Genomic DNA, 26,379 nt, shown 5'->3' on the forward strand with positions numbered 1-26,379 from the left:
ATGTATTTTCCCCTTCAATGAATAGTTCCACTAGTTGTACAACCTCTGTTGTCCACCCTCCCTTTAACCACCATCCTAAGATGTCCTGATGTTGCACTGCGAGGCTATCATGGCTGTGAGCCTGTGTTCTGAAGATCCAAGCAGGACAAACATCACAGCATCATGACATTGTACTGCAATAGTTTGTGGCTCTCACCATGGAGGCATTTAAGTGGCTCTCCAATGACTAGTACACTGCCTTACCCCTTTATCAGGTGAGCTGTATGGTCAAGCCTTAGGTTACTATAAGAAACCAAGAAACCAAGCTACCACTAACCTTTCCAAATCTGAGGGACCATTTCCAAATGGTTGGCTGTGTCCAATGCTTGAAGGAAATCCAACATTATTTGAACGGTTGGGTAGAAGAGCTGATGAACAGAGACAGCAGTTTAGCCTGGTATGATTGCCTTGCTCTCCCAGATTTACATCGTAAGCACTAATGCTGCCCAGATACATGGAAATACCATCTTACCGAAGGGACCAGTTCTTTATACCACTTCAATATGACATCGAGTTGTTCCATCATACACACCAGAGTAAAGAACTTTGTACTGCAGAAAAGAGAAAAAAATTCAGGCTATCAGAACTCAGCAGTAATTAGATTGGCTGAAATGGATAGAAGCAGGACCTGTAAATAGCAATGAACAGATCTGAATGAAGTAACATTTACATGACTAGCACTAAATTGGACATTAAACACAATCGGCTTTGAAGAAGCAATGTTTTTGGTAGGTGTGACCCTAAGAACCCTCAATGCCATCTAGCAAAGCGTTTACTGTTCTGTAACAGCAACTCCTATCAGGCCTGACAAACTCACTACACCTAACACACTGCTCTCATAGTATTTACCCAGAAAGGGTCATGAGTTGTCTAATGGAAGCTTATGTCATACTGATCCTCCTAATCATTGTGTGATGTATGTACGGGTGATATTTAAGAAGCTGTATGTACATAGTGAAAATATGTTTAGAATCTGTGTTCTAAGCAGGGCTGACAAGCTGGTTTTGTCAAAGGGACGTGGAATCCACCCTGTCTCTGATGGAAATTAAGCCAAAGCAAGCCCCATTTGCATGAAAAGTCAACAGGAATAACAGATTGTTGAGGAGAGAGAAGGAGAGGTGAACTCAACACGGGAGAGCACCTCGGGGAGTCATCTGACTCTGTGAACAAAAACAATGGATTTGGGGGCACCAGAACCCCTCCTGCACTCGAAGGGGTAACCAGGCAGCATGGCTGCATTCATGAAAACAGGATCTAACCAACCTAGGCTGAAATACTGCAGAAAAGGCTTAGGTGAGATGAGACTACTTTAGACAAGGATTGTTTGCAGGGTTTTTGTAGTTGTGCTGGTTCCAGGACAAGAGAAAAGGGAAAAGGTAGGTGAGATAATCTTTTATTGTACCAACTTCTGTTGGCGAAAGAGACAAGCTTTCAAGCTCCCAGAGTTCTTCTTCAGGTCTTTACACAAGGACTGCAGCCTGTTAAGTGTCAGTCTCTAGAAAGAATGTTACAACTTTTGCTTTATTTGTAACCTGTTGTTCTTAGTACCCTTGATCACTGTCTCTCAAAACTTAATTTTTATTAATCAATTTATATTTGTTTTCACTATAAACAGATTACAGTGCTGTGTTGTTATACTGGAGCGGACACTAAGCTGAATCAAACAAGCTGGAGTGTTTATACTATTCCCTTGGGTGCAGCAAACTGCATAATTTCTGTGACTGTCCAGTGACCTGGGCCGGACACTAGAGGGGAATGCTCTGCAAGGGGGCTCAGGCATTGGGGAACAAAGCAAAGTTAGAGTCCTGAGGTGAGTGCTTGAATGGGTGAAAGGCTGGTGGTATGCTGGAGATGGCACAAAAAAGACTCTTACAAGGCAGGGGAGTAGCAAGGTGACTCCCAGTCCTGGGCATCCAGAGAAAGTGTCACAGTGGGCAAGAGCTTTTAGGGTTGATGTAAATGGTAGGACTGGTTAGAATTAGGATGCAAACAAGATCCATCTTGCCTTGCAATATACTAGTTCCAATATCCCAGTCTAGGTATCTCTTCCATGTAACTGCAGATTAATGTTCACATAGAAATGGATGGAAAGTGAACTTGTGCCAACAGCCAGATAAGAATGTAGGTCAAAGAGCAGTGTAACACAATCATCCTACTCCTCCTACCATGGTGTAACAACCCCCACCCCCAAGTGTTCCCCCAATTCATTGACAGGAAGATCAATGCGGAGGTGTTCCACTTTGTTAAATTAGCCAAAACCCTGCTCTTTTAAACTTGTTAGAACAGTCTCATCGGTACAATATCCAGAACAGATGAACACAGAGAAAACATTTTCGCCCTATAGATAAGAAACATTTTCTAAGACTAGTAACAGGATATTTCTGTGAGCTGGTGATTAGCCAAGAAACTGCTTCACTTTTGCTTTACTAAACAGTCTGTCCTAGAGCCACAAAGAGAAGCATCTCATCTAATCAGGTCCCTGGCCTGATGCAATGAATGAGACTACTTATCATCTAAATCCAGTCATCTCCTTTGACTTAAACTATAGACTAATAAAGACCCTATCAATCCTATTACACTAACAGTGTCTTCGTGGATACCGATTCCAACACTGAATTCCTTTCTTGGTGCTTCTTTAACCCTATCCTTCCAATGGGCTTTTCTTCAGGTCACCTCAGCATCTGTCCAGGTATTTCCTATTATGCTCAATTAGCATGATGCCTGAGAAGCTATGCATATGCATGTTTTAGATGCTATTGTTAGGCCTGCACAACACTAAGTGTAACAGGATGAAATCTTTATCCCTTTAGGGGTAGAAGCAGGGGACCTGGGACCAGCCAACCCTATTCCAAGGCTAAGTCCCCTTAAAGAGAAGGCATGCTGGGACACGTGGTTCCCTGAAGGACATGGAGAACTACAGTCCTTTGTGGGGGTTAGAGGAGCAGGTGGCAGTCACACGATCAGCCACAGTATATAAGCCTGAACTTTCACTTAGCCTGTGAGGATGGAGGGACAGTAGAGTAGAAACACTCTCCAGAGTCCAAAGCCTGGGTTGGAGACATGCAGGGAGCAGGAGCCACAGACGAGAGGGCTGCAGGAGACTGAACAAAGCCCTAGTAAAGGACTGGAAAGCCTTCTGAGCCTAGAGGGAGGGCTATATGGATGCTAAATCCTATTATAAACTGAAAGGACTAATGGATCCCAGAGAACATGGCTAGGCTAGAAGGTTTGATGCATGTTGTTTTATGGTAAAAAACTACACCCAGAAGGGGAGTGGTACTGTCAAGAACACCACATGTACTGGTTTGATCAGAGACCAAAGGTAAACTGAGACAGTGGATAGGCCAGACATAAGATTAGGTGAGCCCTTGCCTCACCAAGAGTTTTTATGCTTCCTCTATAGTGGCCATGAAAATGTGCTGGGTGAAAAGACAGAACTAATTTTCCTATAATGTAAGTGGAGCTGTTTAGGGGAAGTGATTTCAAAACACTGAATCTGATGTCCTTTCAAAATTATTTATTCTCCACATTTAGTCTGCTAACAGTTATGGATCTTAATCAGATTTCTGTATATTTTAAAAAGCTTTTATTTTACTGTTAGATGAAAACCTCAAGTAAGCTATCGCCACTCCTACTCAAAAGGATAGACTTAAAAAGTTATCTATATTCTAGCTGATGCTCAAGAAAGTCTCCTTCTGCATAAAGAATAGTTCAATTTTCAAATCCTAATTTATTAAATATTGGTTTATGTTTAAGTAAAATGAGGACAGTGTTCTTAATGCATTAATGGTATTAAATATAGCTGCACCAAAAACTTACCAATAGACAGACTGTTTCTGTGCATCTCCTATAAGTTTCCAGTTGTCTCCTGTCTCCAGTACCTTATGTAATCTATATGCAAGCTCAACATCCTTATGATTGAAGCACTGCAATAAACAAATGCACATTTAAGTTGCTAAAATACAACACTTACATCCCATCCTTCTATGCATGACTATTTACAGAGTCAATTAGCTGATAGTGAAAGGAAAGTTTAAAGATAAGATGTGAAGAAGCAATTCAGTGTAGTGATCAATTAACTGTTTCCTTGACCTAAAACAAATCACTTTGGCTGGCTTCACTTAAGGGCAAGTTAAACAAGTGGGTGTGTGCAGATTTTTGGACAGTGTCGAAGTGATCAGAAAACATGGAGGGACAGAGAAATACCGGGGGGGCGAGGGGAAAAAAAAAACAAAAAAAAACACCAAACAAATCAAAACCCGTATCCCTTTATCTGTATTGCATGCTGGCAGTTGCCTAGAGCATGGCAGATGGGTTACTGATTCAGTGACTGACAGGGGAGGAAGAGAATTTCAGACTGGGAGGTACAAATGAAACAGTGGGGAAATGAAAGACTACTGGAGGCAGCCAAGGCTGGTGGAACTGAATGAGCAAGGAATGCAAATAGTTGAAGCTAGTCTGTGCAGTAGGTCTGGAATACCCAGAGGCAATTCTAAACTAGATTTATAAGCCTACAGGAAGGCAATGAAATAGAGGAACTCGTTCAAAGTGTTAACTATGAGCAATGAATACTTACTATTCGTATCGCATTGACAAAGAACTTGGCTGAAAGGAAAAAAAATCCAGTCCATTAATGTCTAGTTTTGAGAAATACTAACCACCTCTCTAACAGGGTTTCACACGAGATGGAAGAGGCTTTTCCTGTTATACAGAAGCCTTTGTAGTTAAGTAGCTGGGACTCCTGTATTACACTTTTAGACTCAGGCTAGAGATCTGTTCAGCTAGCTAGCTTTTGGTAGAAAGATCTCTGCAGAGGACTCCATATTCAGGAGTAGGGCAGCTTTGTGAAAGCTACATTCACCTGTTTGCTTCAGGACAGTATTTTCGGAGTCAGGCCAGTAAGAAGAGCCACCTGCTTCCCATCTCTAGAGCCTCCAGGAACACACATGTAAAGGCAGTCACTTGCCCAGACTCCTTTCTTCCCCTTTCCTGGGGTACACACTAGAGCAGCGTTTCTCAAATGCGGCCACCGTGGCCGCAGCAGCCACCAGGGGCTTTTCTTGCGGCCACAGCCTCCTGGGCTATGTGGGGGAGGGCAAAGTAGAACCCCCTCCCCCTCCCTCCTGGATGCTGGGGCCAGCAGCAGGGGTTGGGCCCTGTCCCTCTCTGGAGTCAGCTGGGGCACAACGCTGTAGGAGAAGGCAGCCAGCAAGTTCCCCACTTTCTCATGGGTGGCGGGGCTCAGGCTTTGGGCTTCAACCCTGGGGTGGCTGGGCTCTGGCTGCGCAGTGGCAGGCCCCAGGCTCCGGCCACATGGCTTCAGGCTGTCCCTGGACCTCGTCTTCCGGCCGCGGGGCTTCAGGCTCCAGCCCCCCACTGCCTCCCTCAGCCCCATCTTCCCTGGCCCCCACTGCCTCCCCCAACCCTCCATCCATGGTTTAATTTGTCCCCAGGCTTGCCAGGGCTGATTAAGTCTGCTGTGAAAAGTGATACTTGTATGTTTGTTAATATCACTTTTCACAACAGACTTACTAGCTAGCAATAAATACATTACAATGCTTTGGATGTGTATATGTTCATATTTATTGGTTAGCTTTAGGATAACCAAAGTATTTTAGGAAAAAATGAGATAGCGGCCACAAGCAAAAGTTGGTGGCCGCACTCTGAGGCCACCAAAAAATTTGTCCTGAGAACCTCCTGCACTAGAGCATGTACAACAGTTGCCTCCTCCCCCTTTGCCTACATCCTTATCCACTCTTCATCACTAACAGACTCCTAAAGTAGCAAGGAAACCACTCCCCTTCCACCTCTGATAAATGGGGAAGCCACTGGAGAGGGGAAAACCATTCAGTCAGGGAGTATGGAGCAGAGCAACAGCTGTGCAGACCATCTGTGCATGGGCTGGAGATGTCTTCCAGGCAGTTTTTAAAAACAAGTTTAATGTAAGATTGTGCAGTTTGTGCTCTAAATTCAGGTAATGACTGAAATCATGGCTGTATGTGGATAGCAATATGGATGAAAGAATCTAACTGAATTGCCTTTGGGAGTTGTATTAGGATCACTGTGGCAAGGGATTGAAGAGTTAAGATGCCTTTTTAGGATAGAGAAGTACCATCCTGCTATTAAAATGTTTAGAATATCCATCAGCTATCTGCATTATAACATACAAATCCTTTGGGATACAAAGTCAAGATCTTGCAGAGAACATTTTAAATTGCTGTGTGGTTTACGAGGGCAAGAGTGAATATATATACACTGCAATGCATTCCAAAGGGGCAAGACTCCATTTTAGTGGAAGTGCTAAGTTTAGAGGAATGGCTGGAAGTCTCCAAAAATAAGCTGAGAAATATATGCACCGGAGAAGTGTAAGAATGATTTGTTGTTGGTTTTTTAAGAGTTTAATTAAAACAGCTCAGACTAGGCACAAGTCTCATGTAAATATTCTCAGATGCCCCACTACATGCAGGACAGAGAAACATTTACATTCAGCTCCCATGCTTCAGCTGAGGTCTGTACCCCTGCGCCAATCATCATTGCCTTATTCAAGTGATATTTCTTTTGTGATTCCAAAGGAACATTAAGAGCAGTACGGAAGAGTCAGAAAAGTGCTAGTTTTTGTTCAGCTACATGTTTTTTTCCTTCAGTGATCATTACTAGCATTTCACTCAGTATATACCATGTCCGAGATGAATGAGTGTACTGAGTAGCTCTAAATGTGAAGTAAGACCATCCTTATGGTCTAGCCACAGTGCATTAGACTGCCACACAGCAGTCAGTTTGGGATGAGACTCTGGGTCCTTAGTTCCTGGGACACCATGAATGGAAGGGTCACAATCCCCGCAGGAAAAGCATCTTTCTGGGTCACTCTGTGAGTCCCCTGCAACCAACATAAGGAGCTGTGCTGAAAGACAGCAGAAGCAGTGTGGGGAGTGGAGTGAAAAACTAGTGTAGAAGGGCCAACACTTTAATGTAAAACATTAAGGGCTTGTCTGCACTTAACACACTGCAGCTGCGTTGATGTAATGCTTCAGTGTAGACACTGCCTATGCTGATGGCAGGGGTTCTCCCACTGGTGCAGGTAATCCACCTCCCTGAGAATTCTTCCATCGACCTAGCACAGTCTACATGGGGACTTCGGTCAGCTTCGCTACGCTGCTCAGGTGTGAGGATTTTTCACACCCCAGAGTGACATAGCTGAGCGGATATAATTTTCTAGGGTAGATCAGCCCTAAGACTAAGAGGAGAAAATGTGGCAGACAGATCATCTGCAGATTAGTTTTCCAGGGTGAAGAAAGTTTCTAGCAGAGTAGCCTAGTGGACTACTAAACATCTAGCAATCCACATTTGTCAGAAACACACTTGTTGAGGCAAATATAGTAAAGTACTAGTTTCTTTTCTACAGCACATGCGTCAAAATCTAATTGTAGAACTAATTTGTTCAGCCCATCTGACATTTCCATTCACTGATCAAATCTGCCCAGTACAGCAATAGCAACAAGACACCTGGGACATTCTGAATCTTTGCCCCTCCTCACCTATCACAAACTAGAGTTGTCTGAAGTACTGATTTCCACTAGGCTTCATTTTATACAATTTTATACTAGTCACACAGTTCTGCAATCAAAACCCATCTAATATCAAGGAATGCAGTGACTTTCTGGAAATGCTAGCAGACATTCTTCTCCAGAAGTGTGTGGTGCTGCCCCACCGCTTGCTCCTCTCGATACTATCCCACAAGAAAGGAAATGCTGTGTCAATACTGTGGAGCACCTTCAAGACAGCTGGTGTTTTGTGCTCCACCCCATCAACAACTACTGTACTATATTTAGTCAGAGGTGGACAAATTAGTAAGCTACTAGCTCAGGATACCCTTAATTTATCTATGCCTGATGGACTTATTTACAGTTCACTGGACAGCTCGCCCGTGTTTATTACATCAGAAGAGAGAGCAAGTTGTTAGATATACCAAATTACTTACCATCGTCTGGATCCTGAGCAACAAAAGTCTTTCCTTCAATTTCATTCATCAGTTCATAGAGGAGTTCCATTGAGCCTGGGGCAGATATGACAGCATGACAAACATATATACAACTTTCAGACCTCCGTTGTGTTACACAGTTCATTGACAGGGTATGTCTAGCAAAAGCACCATGGAAATGGAACCAGGTGCTGGGATTCTGAAGGCAACTCAAGTAACAGTTTTTTTCCTCCCCCTCACCATGGTTTTGCTGCACCAAATCAGCTGCAGTTTTGTTTAAATTAAAAGTTGCCCAACTGACATTGGATTTACATAACAAAACGGGATGGCTTCAGAAATGTAGACATTTCCTAAAAGACCAATTCAAGACCCCTACCCAAAGGCCAAGCAAACAGAACTTAAGGGCAGGGGATTTGCCACACCGGTTGATGGGATGAGCAGACAAAATCCAACCCACTCAACCACAGATACCAGTGCAGCTGTCCCACAAACATTATTACAGCCTGTGAACTGTAGTAGTGACCACTGCAATCTTTCCTTCCCCATCCTCAGGGATTTTGGCTAGTGGACCACGTGGTGGTGGATTCCACAGGTCAGACCTCTGCCTTTCTCCCACCCATGCTACACAGAGTACCATATACAGCACTGTTCCCAAGTAGCAGGGGATGCAGAGTCCCTCTGCATGGCCTATCCCATGTCCAGTGTAGAGCTGTGTTTAGGGCTTGCAAGAGTGCAGGATTTTCCGACTAATGCATGATCATAACCCAGTCTATTTGCTGATCTCCATGTGGATAGAGTATCTCTTCTGTCCCCACAGAAAGTTCGCCAGAGAGAAGAAGTCTCTCCTCCTTAACCCAGGATAGGAGCCCCCTTAGCTTTTTCTAATGAGCTATTTGGGCAATGTAGCAATCAGAGAGGCAATGCACATGATCCTTGCAAGATAGCTGCATGGCATGACAGTATTTTCAAACCATCAGACTGCTGCTTTCATCCAAGCCACTTTTAGGCACTCAGAACAGTTCGTAACTAAGACACTGAGCAAGTTTATATTGTACGTACCGGATTTATAAAATATATCAAGGAGATGGTCAAATGTTGCAAGGCTGGGTTCTGCAATGTACAAAGACACTGAAGTGAGCCTGGTAAATGGAGGTAGGCAAAGCTTTACAACTGAACTCTAAAGTAATAGCAAAGAGACACTGCATAAAGAAATTTCATATTTTGTTTATTAATACCTGTGTATCTGCTAAAGATTTATTAATAGCAAAGGTTTCTCAGAGACTGAAAAATAAATAAATAAATAAAACTAACATGGCCCCAGAGATGACATTAACATATTATTTTACCTCTTAAATTGGTGGAGTAAAAGAAACTACATTTAGAACTTGTGTAGTTAATAGTCCATTTGACTGTTCCTATCACACACGGAATCCTATGTTACACATTACAGATGTACAATTTTTCATAGATTAAGACCTGAAGGGACCCACTGCTCATCTAGTCTGATCTGTTTCAGTCAGTAATTCTTGCATCAAGCCCACAACTTCTGGTTAAAACAGAGCATTTCTTTTAGAAAGACACCAGTCTTGTTTTAAAGATTTCATGGGATACAGACTCCACATCTCTGGAAAAACTGTTAATGACTATTTACCCTCACTGTTGAACATACATTCAAACTAGAAATAACGTGCATCTAGCTTCAGCTTTGAGCAAGTCTATATCATTTTGCCTTTTTCTGCTAGATTCACATGCCAGTTATCAGAATCTTCTTCCCACATAGGCACTTAGACCCTGAGCATGTCACCTCTGAACCTTTTCTTAGATAAACTAAATAGATTCAGCTTAGGTCTCACTGTGAAACAGGATTTTCCAGTCCTCAAATCAGTCCTGTAGCTTTTTCCCAGCATCCTTTTTGAAGTGCTAAGTGAATCTCATTTAAAAAAAAAAAGGCAGCAGATATGTTTAACAAGACCTCCTTTTCTATCAAACCACATTGCTACAACATTAGTTCTTGTTTGTTTGCATTATTTTTACAGGTTAGTTTATAAGCAAACCAAGAGGCATTAAAACCCGAACTGCAGGAACTTCTGCAAAGATCTGAAAACTGTATGCTTTATTTCAGATTACTTATATTATAGTAGCATCTTATGGCCCCAGTTTAGATCAGAGCCCGCGCACTGTACAAACACATAGCAAGAGAAAATTCTTTCCCTGAAAAACATAGAATCTATCTAATAATTATGGATAACTGTATTATATAGGTTACAGAGTGGTGCAAATTTCCCCTAATTTATTTATTTACAAATGATACTTGCCTGAATCAGCGTGAGGCTTGATCCTGCAATCTTTACAAGCCCCAAACTCTCATAGGCTTCAAAGATTGCAGAATTGAGTCCCCTGGTTTTAAACATGCAAAGCAGTATTCCTGGCACACGTCACAAAGTTTTAAACTCTCAGAAGCTTGTCTTTCTTTGGTCAAGCCTATGATATATTAATCATTTGTACAGTACTTTACAATTAAGAATTAAAACTGGAATGGGACTCATGAGAGTCAGGTTCAATTCCAGGCTCTGGTACTGATTTGCCAGGTTACTTCACCTCTATGCCACAGTTTCCCACATCTGTAAAATGAAGATAATTATACTGACTACCTTTGTAAAGCACTTTGAGATCTATGGAGGAAAAGCTTTATGTAAGAGACAGGCATAACTAAATTATGCCCTGCCTCAAAACTCCTCCGGCCATCACCCTAAAGTTTGCTATTTTGGAAGTACCATTAGGAATATCTAATAGAGTCTAGGGCTCTCTCTTACCTATGTTAAGTGCTTTCATTTCCCTCACTGTCCTTAGGGAGAGATTCTTGCTCATACCACCACATTTCCTCAGAATCTTCAAAACAGCATTAAAAGTTAACAGATTTGGTTGCACCTTCTGTTGAACCATGTGCTTCAGCAAGTCCTATACCAAGAAAAAAAGATAAATAAAACCACACTGCTCTGCGTTTTACTCACCACAATTCAGCACTTCTATAGAATTGCAGGTGTCTCCCCTATCTTTATATTTCTGTTCCTCAGCCAGTGGATGATGATTGCTCCCAAAACTGTACGTTTACTAATGCATTATCTAGTCTTGGTTTAGATTTCGCAAATTATGGGGCTGTGATAAATTTTCTTGGGTGACTATTCCAATCTAATAGATCTCAGCTAAAAAGTTTTTCTGACACTCATCTTAATTTTCCTTCTGGATAGCATCCCGTTAGTCAAAACCAGACCCTCTTATGTTATCCCAAATAATTTCATCTCCCTCCATAGTTTTTATTCCTTTCATATATTTGTAGACAAAATCAGTGCAGAACTTTGTTTAGAATGCTTGCTCACATTCCATCTTAATTCCATACCCATTGCACTGATTGGCTATTTCTTAAAGGACACACGAATCCCTCGCAAAACAATATGAGGATTTTTTTGGGGGGCCACTGTTCTACAAAAATGAGTATTAAACTGGAGTACTTTCTCTGCAAGCACTAATTATATTAGCACCTCATTAGGAAGCTTTTATTTCTAGTATTATTCAAAACACACTTTCATTTACTCCAAACAAAACCCGCCTCCAGCCTCTTCCCTCCCTCATCCCTTTCTCCTTACTTCAACAAGTTCCCATCTTTCAGTGTAGTTTTCTTTCACTTCTTGGACTGCTAAAATTAGGGCATTGAAGGTGTACACATCAGCTGGAAGATTTAAGAAAATTCATTTCACAATGAGCTTGTATTTTACTAACAAGTACATCTTTATATGGGAGTTTATCGCTTATTGCTAACATGGCTCAGTGCTAGGCAAAGTTTTCATGTGAACTTGTTTCCAGGCAGCCAACCACATGTTCGTCACACTGGAAATAAGCAGAGTTCACATTCAGCTCCCATGATCTAGCTGAGGTCTGTACCCCTGCGCCAATCATCATTGCCATGGAAGAAGAAATAGCCAAACAAAATTAGAATATTTTACAACATTCCAGAAGAATGGATTTTAAGTAACAGAAGATGCATTACAAACCAATCTGTCAACTATTACAGAAAAACAGGAGACTGAAAGACACTCACCGGTGTGCCTGTCATTCAGCAAGTCTGTGTACATATCATGAGCCTTCATGCAAGCCCCATGCTGAGAGAAGACAAAAATGTATTAGAGATACTGACATAGTAAACTGGAAATGAGCCAAACAAAAACGGATATCCTGTGGATGTAACTGTACCTTCACCATTCCTCTGATCATTGTGCAATAGGAGTGTGCATTTCTCTCTGGCATTAGGTTAAATATCCTTTCGGCATTGTTGTTCTCCCTAAACTCAATAAAGAGTAGAACATTAGACAGGAAGTCTAGGAGGAAGAATAAGTAGTTTGTGAACTGTTTTGAATTGGAGAGTTCTATGAAGAATACTCTCAGGAAAGGAATCTAACATACTACATCTGTAGTTTGCTGTATTTTACAGAAGAGTAGGGACTTCTGGGATCCAGGACAAATTCTGATTTGGATAATTCTGTTTTACCTAACAAAATTTATCTGGCAGCATCAATTGAAGTTGATATTATTCTTCACTTCTTGTCATCCATTGAATCCCTGCTGTGTCCCATACAGAGGTGACAAATGTGATTTCTATTTGTGATTCAACTTCTAAATCTTAAAAATCACGTTGTCTAGGGATATTTTTACGGTGACCAATGCCATGGCAACTGAGCATAAGAACATAAGAATAGCCATACTGGGTCAAACCAATGAGTCCTTCTAGCCCAGTATCCTGTCTGACAGTGGTCAGTTCCAGGTACTTCAAAAGGAATTAACAGAACAGGGAAATTTGGAGTGATCCATCCCGTCATCCAGTCCCAGTTTCTGGCTGTTGGAGGTTTAAGGACACCCAGGGCATGACTATCTTAGCTTATGCCCGTTGATGGACCTATCCTCCATGAACCTATTTAATTCTTTTCTGAACCCAGTTATACTTTTGGCCATCACAACATTCCCTGGCAACAAGTTCCACATGTTGATTGTGTGTTGTGTGAAGAAATACTTCCTTTTGTTTGTTTTAAACCTCTGCCTATTAATTTAATTGGGTGACCCCAAGTTCTTGTGTTATGTGAAGAGGTAAATAATACTTCCCTATTCACTTTCTCCACACCATTCATGATTTTATAGACCTCCAGCATATCCTCCCCCCCGACCCAGTCATCTCTTTTCTAAGTTGAACAGACCCAGTCTTTTTAATCTCTCCTTGTATGGAAGCTGTTCTATACCCCAATCATTTTTGTTGCACTTCTCTGCCCCTTTTCCAATATATCTTTTTTGAGATGAGGCAATCAGAGATGCATGGTGTATTCAAGATGTGGGCATACCATGGACTTGTACAGTGGCATTATGATATATTTTCTATCTTATTATCTATTCCTTTCCTAATAGCTCCTAACATTCTATATGTTTCTTTGACTGCTGCTGCACATTAAGCAGATATTTTTAGAGAACTATCCACGATGATGCAGAGATCTCTTTCTTGAGTGGTAACAGCTAGTTTAGACCCCAGCATTTTGTATGTATTGTTTCATTCATTTGTAACTCTTCACAGTCTGCTTTAGACTTAACCATCTTGAGTAATTTTGTCTCATCTGCAAACTTTGCCATCTCACTGTTTCATAAATGATCTGGGAAAAGGGGTAATGTTGAACCACATAGGGTCCAATACAGATCCTTGGGGGATCCCGCTATTTACCCCTTCCCATTGTGAAAACTGACCATTTATTCCTACCTTTGTTTCCTATCTTTGAATCAGATACTGATCCATGAGAGGACCTTCCCTCATATCCCATGACTGCTTGAGAGGACCTTCCCTCATATCCCATGACTGCTTACTTTGCTTAAGAGCCTTTGGTGTGGGACCTTTTCAAAAGCTTTCTGAAAGTCCAAGTTTACTATATCCACTGGATCATCCTTGTCCACATGCTTGCTGACTCCTCAAAAAATTCTGATAGATTGGCAAAGCATGATTTTTCTTTACAAAAGCCGAGCCGACTCTTCCCAACATATCATGCTAATCTATGTGTTTGAAAATTCTGTTCTTTACTATAGTTTCAACCAATTTGCCTGGTATTGAAGTTAGGCTTACTGGCCTGTAATTGTCACGATTGTCTCTGTAGCATTTTTTTTTTTTTTTTTTATATAGACATTACACTAGCTACCTTCCAGTCATCTGGTACAGCAGCTGATTTAAGTGATAGATTACATGCCACAGTTAGTAGTTTTCAAGTTCCTTCAGAACTTTTGGTTGAATACCATCTGGTCCTGGTGACTTCTTACTGTTTATCAATTTGTTCCAAAAGCTTCTCTATTGACACCTCATTCTGGGACAGTTCCTCAGATTTGTCATCTAAAAAGAATGGCTCGTTTAGCTTCTCTGCAATGGCCTGGTCTTCCTTGAGTGCTCCTTTAGCATCTTGATCATCCAGTGGCCACACTGATTGTTTGGCAGGCTTCCTGCTTCTGATGTACTTAATTTTTTTGCGGTCAGCTTTTTTGTCCTTAGTTAATTGTTCAAGTTCTTTCTTAGCCTGCCTTATTCTACTTTTACACATGACTTGCCAGAGTTTATGCTCCTTTCTATTTATCTCACTAGGATCTGACTTCTGATTTTTCAAGGATGCCTTTCTGCCTCTAAATGCCTTTTTAATGTGTTGTTTAGCCATGACGGCATTTTTATTGTCCTCTTACTGTTTTTTTGTTTTTATTTTTAATTTTCTCCTAGTGTTTCAGAAGTCTTCAGGATGACAGATGTAACATGATTGCACTAAACTATTTGCTGGTCACATGGAGGTTTTTTAGCCCACCCCTTCTCAAATGTTGCAGAATATAGACTGTGTATAAGATTTACAAACTACTCAAACCATGTTAAGCCAGAGGTAAAAGGTCAAGCCATTCTTAAATCTCTTACTGGATCTTGATTACCACTCTCGAAAAAGTACAGTAGAACCTCAGAGTTACAAATACCTCAGAAATGGAGGTTGTTCATAACTCTGAACAAAACTTTATGGTTGTTCTTTCAAAAGTTTACATCTGAACATTGACTTAATACAATTTTGAAACTTTACTATGCAGAAAAAAATGCTGCTTTCCCTTTATTTTTTAGTAGTTTACATTTAACACAGTATTGTACTGTATTTCCTTTTTTTATTTTGGTCTCTGTGGCTGTCTGATTGCATACTTCCAGTTCCAAATGAGGTGTGTAGTTGACTAGTCAAGTCGTAACTCTGGTGTTCGTTACTCTGAGGTTCTACTGTATATCTTAAATACATCAACATATGGTATAAAGAAGTGTCAGCTGCAGATATGTTAATAGGTCTTTACAAACACAACAAAAAGAAACAGCAATCTTAGAGCAACACAAGATTCACATCCACATTACATTTAATAAAACGCCAAGAGATTTCAGGAACACCTTCTATACATACCTCCACTTAGGGCCAATGAAGTCTGGGGTCTTCCATGGACGCCCCCTCCGTTTCCTCTGATCAGGAGCTTCCTCCTGAAAAGATTTTTGCCATAAACAACATTTGCAATGAATAAAATATCAACCTTTTATTACAAGTCTAGCAAGTGATACCTAGAATTAAATAGGCTAAAGACCGCTCCAACTAAACAAAATTCATACACTGCAAAAGAAGTCTAGTGATTCCCTCTCTTCCCCCCAATCACCAGTGGGGCCACGTACAGTGTAGACATTGCTTGAAGGTGAAACCGTATTCCTTCACCCTGCCTCCCAATCTACAATAGATAAGTGAATATAAACTGCAAGTGAACTCATGCATGGCACACAAAAAGAAGAGGAACATTAGACTCCTCTCACCATGTATAAATTACAATTGATTTGTCTGCCCTGAGATGATAAGGAAGCCAGTTTATATCACCTTGTTTGGTGCTTTAAAAAAAAAAAATCTGGATTTTAATATAGATTTTCTCTCTCTCATATTATGTGTGTGTTTGTTGGTTTATAAGAGAAGTATGTGTGTTGGTCTCCAAAATCAAATGCATCAAGATGGGTTTCATTTATTAATGGGACACAATCAGGTCAGAAATGACATTTCTGTCTGAAAGTGTTTGCTGCTGTCATTAATCGTTACCTCAAAGTACAAAAAAAGTAAATACTAAATGAGAGTGTATTTCAATTACTTGCTTATTCCTGTTCACCCTTCAGAGTCAGATTCACCCTGTTGCCCGCCCTAGGCATAGACTAGAAATGTTGTCCCCATTGCCCACTTCATCTAAAAGCAAGAGACACCTGTCTCTATGCTCTGTATGCTAACCAGGGTACAGGAGAGGAATTCAGCCAGTCAGAAATCTTTGAGTATGTGGGAGAGCGAAATGGGCAGTGAGCTGGAACCAGAGTGGTGGAACTAGAGAGTAAGAAAGGAGGAAGATGGATACTAGGAGGGAACAGTATCAAGACACACTCTCCTTTCCTTACCACAGGGCCAAGGAGAGAGCAGCAGCACTCATGTGGGATAAACAATTGCTTGTTCCTGGTCAGCAGGCCTTGGCATCAGTCCTATCAGTATGCTGGCTGCACATTAGGACCTTAGATGCCAGCCATGGCTGAAGCCTTACCAGCATGTCAGTGCTTTATCATGGTTCTTGGTATCCAATTCTCTGATCTGTGAAAGCAGAGATCCCACCCAGAGAAGTATGCTAAGTCAACCCTTGCCACAGGCTAGCCCCGCTTTGTAGGATATCACTTTTTTTAATTATAAAAATACGGCGGTCGGGGAAAAAAAAAAGTTATATACCTTCACTACCACACTGGTCAACAACTGTTTAAGCATGGTTCTTGCCCACAAGGTTTCAGCTAAGTCTGAACAGCTTTTAAAAGTAGGCCACTTTGGTCAGTTCACAAGATTTAACTGCAATAAGATATTCCAAGTGGATACAAGCATCATGCCTCTCCAGGCACTCAAGGTGTGAGGATGTTCTTGCCATCACATGTGCTCTCCTACTATTTAAGCAAAAAGTTAATTAAACAACCTCTTTACAGTTTTTTGTACCTCTGATTCTTTCAGCTCCTCCTTTTGTTCAGACTGATCTTCCCTAGTAGGCTCTCTGTCTCCATAGAAACATAATAGATCTAGAAGACGGTTTGTTGTCTCCAGAGATAAAGGGGTTCCTGCAAGCAATGAGGAAGCAGAATTATGAAACATAAAGGATACATTGTTTATTCAGCACTCATGAAATGGGGCTCTTCATTGACACCAAAACACATCACGGCATGCAGAATTTCCAGAAAGCAACTTTATATGAACAAAGATGGGTTCGAAAGCAACACTCCCAAAAATCACACATCCAGCGGAGACACAGACATTTCAGAATGGGGTGACCAGAGAATGGCATTTTAGTACCCGTAAAAAATGTCTGCCTTCTTGGCTGTAACACTGACGCCACTGCTGGCTATCCAGAGCATGGACAAGAGGTAGAGCTTTGCTGACCAAGTACTGGCTGGTGTGGGGGTGACAGATAGTGGCCAAGAGTGAAAGTGCTTCAATACCAGTATAACCCAACTAAAACATCATAAGCTTTCGGTAAGGGCTCCTGTGCTCTACCCTGTCAGAAAAGCTAGTGAGGGACAACCTGTTCTAGGACAGCAAACCGCCTCCCCTATCAAAAACATTTAATCCCAACAAGCTTTAAATTAATGTAATGGAATCCTCTCCTCTCCATTTGTTAGGGCAAGACCTTCTCAGCTCCCATCACCCCATATTTCTTTTTAGCTCTTCACTCAAAAGGCCTTGCATTCCAAGGTCTTTCCTGCTTCTTGACAGACATATGGCCCAGATTAACTAGAGTGGTAAAAGAAAGAGCCTATCTTGGAACCTCCTCCCTCTTGACACCCTTATCTCCCACTGATGAGCTAGCAAAGTGTATCAGTCATGAGACTACTAAGAATGTCTCAGTAAACAAGTGACAGCTGATGAGAGCCCAAGATTTAAGAACCAGTTCCCAAGAATACAAATCAGTTCTGCAACTCTGTACTTTAACATTAAACCAGCTTCACCCTACGTCTAGGTCTCCATACACACAATCTGGCTGACAAATTCAGTTCTGTAGCTTAAGGTGGTACCTGCTTGCAGGAGCTGATCAAACATGTCCACAGAAGCTTTTACTCTTCTAAGCTGGATACGTTCTTTAAGAGCTGCCTCACTCACTTCTTCAATCTGAGGTGCAAGATTCTCTGGCATCAGGCACTAAAATTAAAGAGCACATAGGCTGAATGGATGCTCTACTCACGGGGGAATTCTGTACTACTATGTACGTGGAGAATTCACGCCTCCCACAGAATTTTTTTTCCGGCAGAAAATACATTCTGCAGTCACGCCTTTTGCCCACTAGGGGCTTCTGTGGCACCAGAACAGAGGGCAGCAGCTCCCAAGTGGGAGCAGCCAGCTGCAGATAGGGAGGAGAAAAGGCTGCATTCCTCACAGTTCCCTGCCCATGGAACCAGATGAGGATGGCATGGGATATGGGGGGAGGATGGACAGCGTGGGGCACCTGGAGCTGCTGGGGGGGGGGGGGGGAATCACAGATTGGGGCTCAGAAGGGCTAGTGGAGTGGACTAGAGTGGACTAGTGGAGTGGACAGGTCAGGACTAGAGGGATCGGAGACTAGATTACTAGATCGCACTGTTGCCAGGCGACGGCAGGTGTATGTAATTGGAGACTCTTTACTGAGGAGACTGGACAGGCCTGTGACCAGGGCGGACCCGGAGAACAGAAGGGTGTGCTGTCTACCGGGTGCAAAGATACGCGATGTGGACCTGCGGTTGAAAAGGATCCTAAAAGGAGCAGGTAAGAACCCCTTGATAATCCTTCATGTAGGAACGAATGACACGGCTAGGTTCTCGTTAGAGAGAGTCAAGGGAGATTATGCCAGGCTGGGGAAGACTCTCAAGGAGATAGAGGCTCAGGTTATCTTTAGTGGGATTCTGCCTGTTCCGAGGGAAGGGCAGCAAAGGGCTGATAGGATTTTGAGGATAAATAGTTGGCTAAGGGAGTGGTGCTATAAGGAGGGCTTTGGGATGTATGGCCACTGGGAGGCTTTCGGGGACAGACACCTGTTCTCGCGGGATGGGCTTCACCTGAGTAGGGAAGGAAATAGACTTCTGGGAGGGAGGCTGGCTCATCTTATCAAAAGAGCTTTAAACTAGGAAGTTTGGGGAGATGGTTGGGAGATGCACAGTTAATCTCCACGCCAGTTTCCGGTATTGGAAAGCTGAGTGTAATAAGAGGAGACATAGCCGGGGAGATGAGATTGGACATAGGAGGGACAGGGGGGACGAACACAAAGAGGCCCGCAACATACAGTGCTAGTAATGGGAGACAGGCTAAACAACATACATTAGGCTGTTTGTACACCAATGCGAGAAGCCTAGGTAATAAAATGGAGGAATTGGAGCTCTTGGTCCGAGAATTGAAACCGGATATCGTAGGAATAACTGAAACGTGGTGGAATGGCGGTCACGACTGGAACGCAGGTATGGAGGGGTATGCGCTGTTTAGGAAAGACCGGGATAAAGGTAAAGGTGGGGGGGTGGCATTGTATGTCAATAGTGAAATAAGCTGTAAAGAAATAATAGTGGATGGAATAGATAATACAGAGTCCATCTGGGCGATACTCAAGCTGGGTAAAAGTACTACTAGAGCCTCTCCGGGGATAGTGCTTGGGGTGTGCTATAGACCGCCGGGATCGACCCAGGATATGGATAAGGAATTGTTTAATGTATTAAGGGAGGTAAATACTAATAGAAACTGTGTAATTATGGGGGACTTTAACTTCCCGGATATAGACTGGGGAACAAACACTAGTAGCAATAATAGGGCTCAGATGTTCCTAGATGTGCTTGCGGATCAATTCCTTTATCAAGTGGTAGCTGAGCCAACGAGGGGGGAGGCCATTTTAGATTTGATTCTGGTAAGTAGTGAGGACCTTGTTGAGGAAGTGGTAGTGGGGGACAACTTGGGCTCCAGTGATCATGAGCTAATTCGCTTTAAACTAAATGGAAAGAGTACCAGAATTAAGTCAAAGACTAGGGTTTATAATTTTAAAAAGGCCAATTTTAACAAATTAAGGGGACTGGTAAGGGAAGTGGATTGGGCAAACGTATTAAGGGACCTAAAGGCAGAAGAAGCCTGGGATTACTTTAAGTTAAAGATGCAAGAGCTGTCAGAGGCCTGTATCCCCAAAAAGGGAAAAAGATTACTAAGCAAGAGACTTAGACCGAGCTGGATGAGCGACCGGCTGAAAGGGGCGATTAGGAAAAAACAGAAAGCGTACAAAGAGTGGAAGAGGGGAGGGATCAGTAAGGAAACTTACCTTAGCGAAGTCAGAGAATGTAGAGATAGAGTGAGAAAGGCCAAAGGCCAGGAAGAGTTGGACTTAGCGAGGGGAATTAAAAGTAATAGTAAGAGGTTTTACAGCCATATAAATAGGAAGAAAGCAAAGAAAGAAGAAGTGGGACCGCTGAAGACTATAGCCGGAGAGGAGATTAAAGATAATCTAGGCATGGCGCAATATCTCAATGAATATTTTGCATCGGTGTTTAATGAGGCCAATGAAGGTATTTGGGATACTAGCACCGTTACAGAGGGGCATACGGGATGGGGGATTACCGCATCCGAGGTAGAAACAAAACTAGAACGCCTTAATGGGACTAAGTCGGGTGGACCGGACGATCTTCATCCGAGAATATTGAAGGAATTGGCGCGGGAAATAGCAGGCCCATTAGCGACTATATTTAATGAATCTGTAAACTCGGGGGTAGTCCCGTTAGACTGGAGAATAGCCAATGTGGTTCCTATTTTCAAGAAAGGGAAAAAAAGTGACCCGGGTAACTATAGGCCTGTTAGTTTAACATCAGTAGTGTGCAAGGTGCTGGAGAAGATTCTGAAAGAGAAACTAGTTGAGGACCTTGAAGTTAATGGCAAATGCGATAAATTACAGCATGGTTTTACGAAGGGCAGATCGTGCCAAACGAATCTGATCTCCTTCTTTGAGAAAGTAACGGACTTATTAGATAAGGGAAATGCGGTGGACCTAATATACCTGGATTTCAGTAAAGCGTTTGATACAGTACCCCATGAGGAACTATTGGTTAAAATGAAAAACATGGGGATCGATATGAAAATCCAGAGGTGGATAGGGAATTGGTTAATGGGGAGAATGCAGCGGGTCGTATTAAAGGGTGAATTGTCGGGTTGGAGGGAGGTTACTAGTGGAGTGCCTCAAGGTTCGGTTTTGGGACCCATCTTATTTAATCTATTTATAACTGACCTCGGGACCGATTGCAAGAGTGGGCTGATAAAGTTTGCGGATGATACGAAGGTGGGAGGAGTTGCAAACTCGGAGGAGGATAGGGATACTCTGCAGGGAGACTTGAATGAGCTTGTGAATTGGAGTATCAGAAATAGGATGAAATTTAATAGTAAAAAGTGTAAGGTGATGCACTTGGGGACGAATAATAACAATTTTAGTTACAAGATGGGGACGCATTGGTTAGAAGTAACGGAAGAGGAGAAGGACCTAGGGGTCCTTGTGGACCGCAGGATGACTATGAGTCGGCAATGTGACGTGGCGGTGAAAAAAGCCAATGCGGTCTTGGGATGTATTAGGCGAGGTATATCTAGTAGAGATAGGGAGGTCCTGCTTCCGTTGTATAAGGCGCTGGTGAGACCTCATTTGGAGTACTGTGTGCAGTTCTGGTCTCCCATGTTTAAAAAAGATGAACTCAAACTGGAACGGGTGCAGAGAAGGGCGACTAAGATGATCAGAGGAATGGAAAACCTGTCGTATGAAAAGAGATTAGAGGAGCTTGGGTTGTTTAGTCTGACAAAGCGAAGGCTGAGGGGGGATATGATTGCTATGTTTAAATATATCAGAGGGGTTAATACAAGGGAGGGAGAGGAATTATTCCAGTTTAGTACTAATGTGGACACGAGAACGAATGGATACAAACTGGCCGGGGGGAAGTTTAGGCTTGAAATTAGACGAAGGTTTCTGACCATCAGAGGGGTGAAATATTGGAACGGCCTTCCGAGGGAAACGGTGGGGGCGACGGACCTGTCTGGTTTTAAGATTAAGTTGGATGAGTTTATGGAGGGAATGGTTTAATAATAAAACATAGTAGCCAAGGAAAACCAAGCAATGGTACATGAACAGCATAATGGCCAACAAGGGTCAGGCTAGAGACTCTTGCCTATATGCTCGGGGTATTACTGATTGCCATATTTGGGGTCGGGAAGGAATTTTCCTCCAGGGTAGATTGGCTGAGCCTCTGGAGGTTTTTCGCCTTCCTCCGCAGCATGGGGCAGGGATCACTAGCAGGAGGGTCTCAGCCGATTGAAGTCACTAAAACACAGGATTGGGGACTTCAACGGTAGAGTCCAGGGAAGGGTCTTGCGGCCTGCAGCATGCAGGGGGTCAGACCAGATGATCATAATGGTCCCTTCTGACCTTAATGTCTATGAATCTATGAGTCTATGAGTGCACAGAGACACATGGGGACAGGGAGGGAGGTGCAGGGACACATGGGGATGGAGGGAGGAGGGGTGGCTGAGTGAGGGTGAAGGGCCACATGGGGATGGGGATAGATGTACCTGACAGAGAGGCTAAGGGTCAGCTAGAGTCTGCATGGGGAAGACTCCCCAACAATCACCCTCCCCCCCCAAAAAACAACAACCCAAAACAAAAAACAAAAAAACAAATTAGTTCCACATCTCTCCCACCCACACTGAACAACCCTCCAGGTTCACTGCCTGGCTCCTTCCCAGCAATTATTTCCCTTCTCCCTCAGCTACTCCATTTCCTCCGACTCCCCCAAGCCTTTGCACTTCTTCTGAGGGGTGCAGGAAATTAGATTCTGTATTGTAGTTTAAATGAATTATTATTCAAAGTTCTGTATTAATATGCCTAGTAAGGAATCTATTTGTCAAAACACGTTTCCTGAATTTTTTTTTGGTATCTGTATTATTACCAATATACTTGCTGACAGGAATTTTGAAATAAATTGTGAAAATATTTGAAACTGGGGTGATGATATTGTGTTATTTTGACAAATAAAATATTCAGAATTTTAAAATAATGTGTGCAGAATTTAATTTTTTGGTGCAGAATTCCCCCAGGAATAACGCTCAAACCGTCTAATAGCCAGGACACCAACTGAAACGTATTACCCATCCTAAAAGCCATTATGGCTCCTCCATCTTCCCTGCCCCCACATAATGTAATAATAGAAGTGACTGTAGCACGAATCATTTTCTGGGGATTAGGGACTGCATTTCCTAAGTGGCCAGTCCCTTACAAACTGGACCATCAACACTAAAATCATTAGAATTAAAATCAAACTAGAGCTATAAAAATTAACTAGATCTATTCACTCCTTACTTCTGCCTGAAAAGCCTTGACTGACTTTAATCACAAATGTTATCTGAGGTCTTAAGAGATGTTCCCTTTGGTAAACTCAAATTGAAATGTAGCTTATGTAAACAAGAGAACACTCAGTTATTTAGTGGTAAGTCATAAGCTTTTGTTATTTTTAGACTAATTTTTGGGCTCAGTCCTATAATCCTTACGCAAACAGTCCTACTGCCCATATTGCTACATAGCAAAAATAGAGATAGCATGACCACAAGAGCAAAGAGTTTACCGGTATATGAGGTTCCGCAATGTCCTTCTCAAAGAATTGAGGGAATTCGTTAACAATGTATTTTGCAGCATTTTTCCCAGACTCCTTGGACAACGAAAATAAACGCTGTATAGGAAGGAAAGGGGATAAGTCTGTTTCTTTACAATACCTAAATGGTTGAATGATAAAGAGGATAACCTTCTAGAACAATGAATCCTTGGAGGGATTAAGTACCTCATGCCTCCCCCAGAGCATGAACACTTCTTAAGGACAGGAGAACACTCCTTTGCTATCTCACTATCTCAGCTGCTAAGCCCATTCTCTCCCTCCCCACCCCAAATCTCACATTGACTACAGCAGCCTTCTCCCCTCTGACTTCACTTCTCCAATCTTCACTCTCAAATCACATCAGTCCCTATCCTAATCTTTATAGGATTCCAGTCACATCAAATTCAAGCTCCTCGGCTTCACTTTCAAGGTCTCATTTAATTTTGCTCTCACCTATGTTCCTTCTAGTTGCCTTCCCTTTTATTGCACTCCTTCCAATTCTGTCACTCCCCGCTCTTGACTTTATGCCTTCTATCTGCTGCCCTCCATGCTGGAGATAACCCAGCTGCTGCTCTGCAAGTACCCTCTTGCTCTCTCAAAGATTCCTTCCTCTCAACACTGTTCTTTCCACACACTTCATTATACCATGGCTATTCTGTGTAAGACTGTAAGCTCTTACAAGTTGGGACAATTAGTTTCTTATGGTATATAGAGCAACACCTACATTTACAATTCTGTACAGATGTTTTAGCTCACTTTTTTTTTTTTAATTTTTACTAAATTGCAAGTTTATACTGTATTGCAAGAATCAGCTCTAGAGACAGTATTTAAAGTCAGTAACCATTACACATAAACACGATCTGTGCAAAGGCCTTTATTCCTCAACGAAAGCCACATATCAGCAAAGAGCCTGGCAGTGCAGGCCAGTGGATAAGGCATTAAACCGAAGAAACAGTAGCAGTTCTGAAAGTGGAAAGGGAGAAGGCAGCCAAATGCCTAGAGGGGGGGGTCTGAGCCTGTTTGGTGGTGTTGCCCCTGAGCCTGCCCAGAAGAACCTTATAAGCAATAGGAGACCAGAAATACTGAAAGAAAAAATATTCTGAACACGTTTAAAGAATGATCAGAAACTTTATTTTCTTTTTCAATTAAAAAAACCCCAAGCTGCCGACTGTCCCCTTAATATCTGGGGGTAGAGGTCGTCAAAGTTTCAAAATGGAATACTTACAGCGTCAAAATAGTTTCTAGGGATAAGGTAGGGGTCATCTTGAAACATATAATGTGCAGCTGTAGGATCCTACAGAAAGGAAAAGGCAGAATTTAAAAAGTTTTAGACAGGTGTATTGTAGATATATCTTATTTCATCTCTGAAATTAAGGGACTGTCAGCGGGTCTAGTGCAACCACCTCTCCACCACATTTTAAAGAGGAATATATTTATGTAGCAAAAAATTCACTAGTTTGAAATGTAGCCATGTGTTGGTTTGGGAATAAATGATTAAACAGTTGTTCAGAGGTACGTAATAGGTATACATAGATTATTAATACAGTGATCACATTAGATGGGGACCTAAATAACTAAGATACTAAGGGCATCCTGCAAAGCAGCAAGTGCCTTAATTGCCACAGAAATGAATGGGACCCAAGGGCTCTTAACACCTTGCAAGGTTGGGCTATTAATTTCAGGAATCAACGAACATTAACATTAACTTCTCCAGCGCATCATCAGAGATCTACAACCTATCCTGAAAGATGATCCTTTACTCTCACAGATCTTGGGAGACAGACCTGTCCTCGCTTACAGACAACCCCCCAACCTAAAGCAAATACTCACCAGCAACCACACATCACTGAACAAAACCACTGACCCAGGAACCTATCCTTGTAACAAAGCCCGATGCCAACTCTGTCCACATATCTATTCAAGTGACATCATCATAGGACCTAATCACATCAGCCATACCATCAGGGGCTCGTTCACCTGCACATCTACCAATGTGATATATGCCATCATGTGCCAGCAATGCCCCTCTGCCATGTACATTGGCCAAACCGGACAGTCTCTATGCAAAAGAATTAATGGACACAAATCTGACATCAGGAATCATAATACTCAAAAACCAGTGGGAGAACACTTTAACCTGTCTGGTCATTCAATGACAGACCTGCGGGTGGTTATATTACAACAGAAAAACTTCAAAAACAGACTCCAACGAGAGACTGCTGAGCTGGAATTGATATGCAAACTAGACACAATCAACAAAGGATTGAATAAGGACTGGGAATGGCTGAGCCATTACAAACATTGAATCTCTCTCTCCTTGTAAGTATTCTCACACTTCTTATCAAACTGTCTGTACTGGGCTACCTTGATTATCACTTCAAAAAAAAATTTTTTTTTTTCCCCTCTTACTTAATCGGTCTCTCAGGTATGCATCTGAAGAAGTGGGCTGTAGTCCACGAAAGCTTATGCTCTAATAAATTTGTTAGTCTCTAAGGTGCCACAAGTACTCCTGTTCTATTAACTTCTCTAGGAGTCTATGTTCCTGTGACTCTCAGAATCTTGATTTAGAAGATTTCTGGTCTTTAATCCATAATGATTTTTAAACAGGCTCATT

At 42.2% G+C, this 26,379-nt stretch overlaps 1 protein-coding gene and 2 non-coding genes across 3 annotated transcripts in view; all 3 read right to left on the reverse strand.

The window, feature by feature from the left end:
• The window catches only part of PTCD3 (pentatricopeptide repeat domain 3), a 37,170-nt gene that overhangs the window by 7,493 nt on the left and 3,298 nt on the right, over positions 1-26,379 (reverse strand). Inside the window, exons 5-19 of the mRNA XM_054030654.1 lie at positions 24,991-25,059; positions 23,739-23,843; positions 18,162-18,285; positions 17,092-17,210; positions 15,505-15,578; positions 12,266-12,353; positions 12,114-12,174; positions 11,662-11,744; positions 10,831-10,975; positions 9,077-9,127; positions 8,018-8,092; positions 4,616-4,644; positions 3,859-3,965; positions 512-590; positions 317-407 (exon numbers count right to left, since the gene is read on the reverse strand). Coding sequence (XP_053886629.1) covers positions 317-407; positions 512-590; positions 3,859-3,965; positions 4,616-4,644; positions 8,018-8,092; positions 9,077-9,127; positions 10,831-10,975; positions 11,662-11,744; positions 12,114-12,174; positions 12,266-12,353; positions 15,505-15,578; positions 17,092-17,210; positions 18,162-18,285; positions 23,739-23,843; positions 24,991-25,059 — 1,300 coding nt within the window. The remainder of the gene's footprint in view (positions 1-316; positions 408-511; positions 591-3,858; positions 3,966-4,615; positions 4,645-8,017; positions 8,093-9,076; positions 9,128-10,830; positions 10,976-11,661; positions 11,745-12,113; positions 12,175-12,265; positions 12,354-15,504; positions 15,579-17,091; positions 17,211-18,161; positions 18,286-23,738; positions 23,844-24,990; positions 25,060-26,379) is intronic.
• Positions 6,447-6,579, reverse strand: LOC128838769 (small nucleolar RNA SNORD94). Its single transcript, XR_008445271.1, has one exon. It is a non-coding gene; the product is annotated as a small nucleolar RNA SNORD94 (small nucleolar RNA).
• Positions 11,835-11,980, reverse strand: LOC128838770 (small nucleolar RNA SNORD94). The gene has a single exon (XR_008445272.1). It is a non-coding gene; the product is annotated as a small nucleolar RNA SNORD94 (small nucleolar RNA).

Source organism: Malaclemys terrapin, chromosome 5, assembly GCF_027887155.1.
Source record: "Malaclemys terrapin pileata isolate rMalTer1 chromosome 5, rMalTer1.hap1, whole genome shotgun sequence".
Classification (NCBI taxonomy): Eukaryota; Metazoa; Chordata; order Testudines; family Emydidae; genus Malaclemys; species Malaclemys terrapin.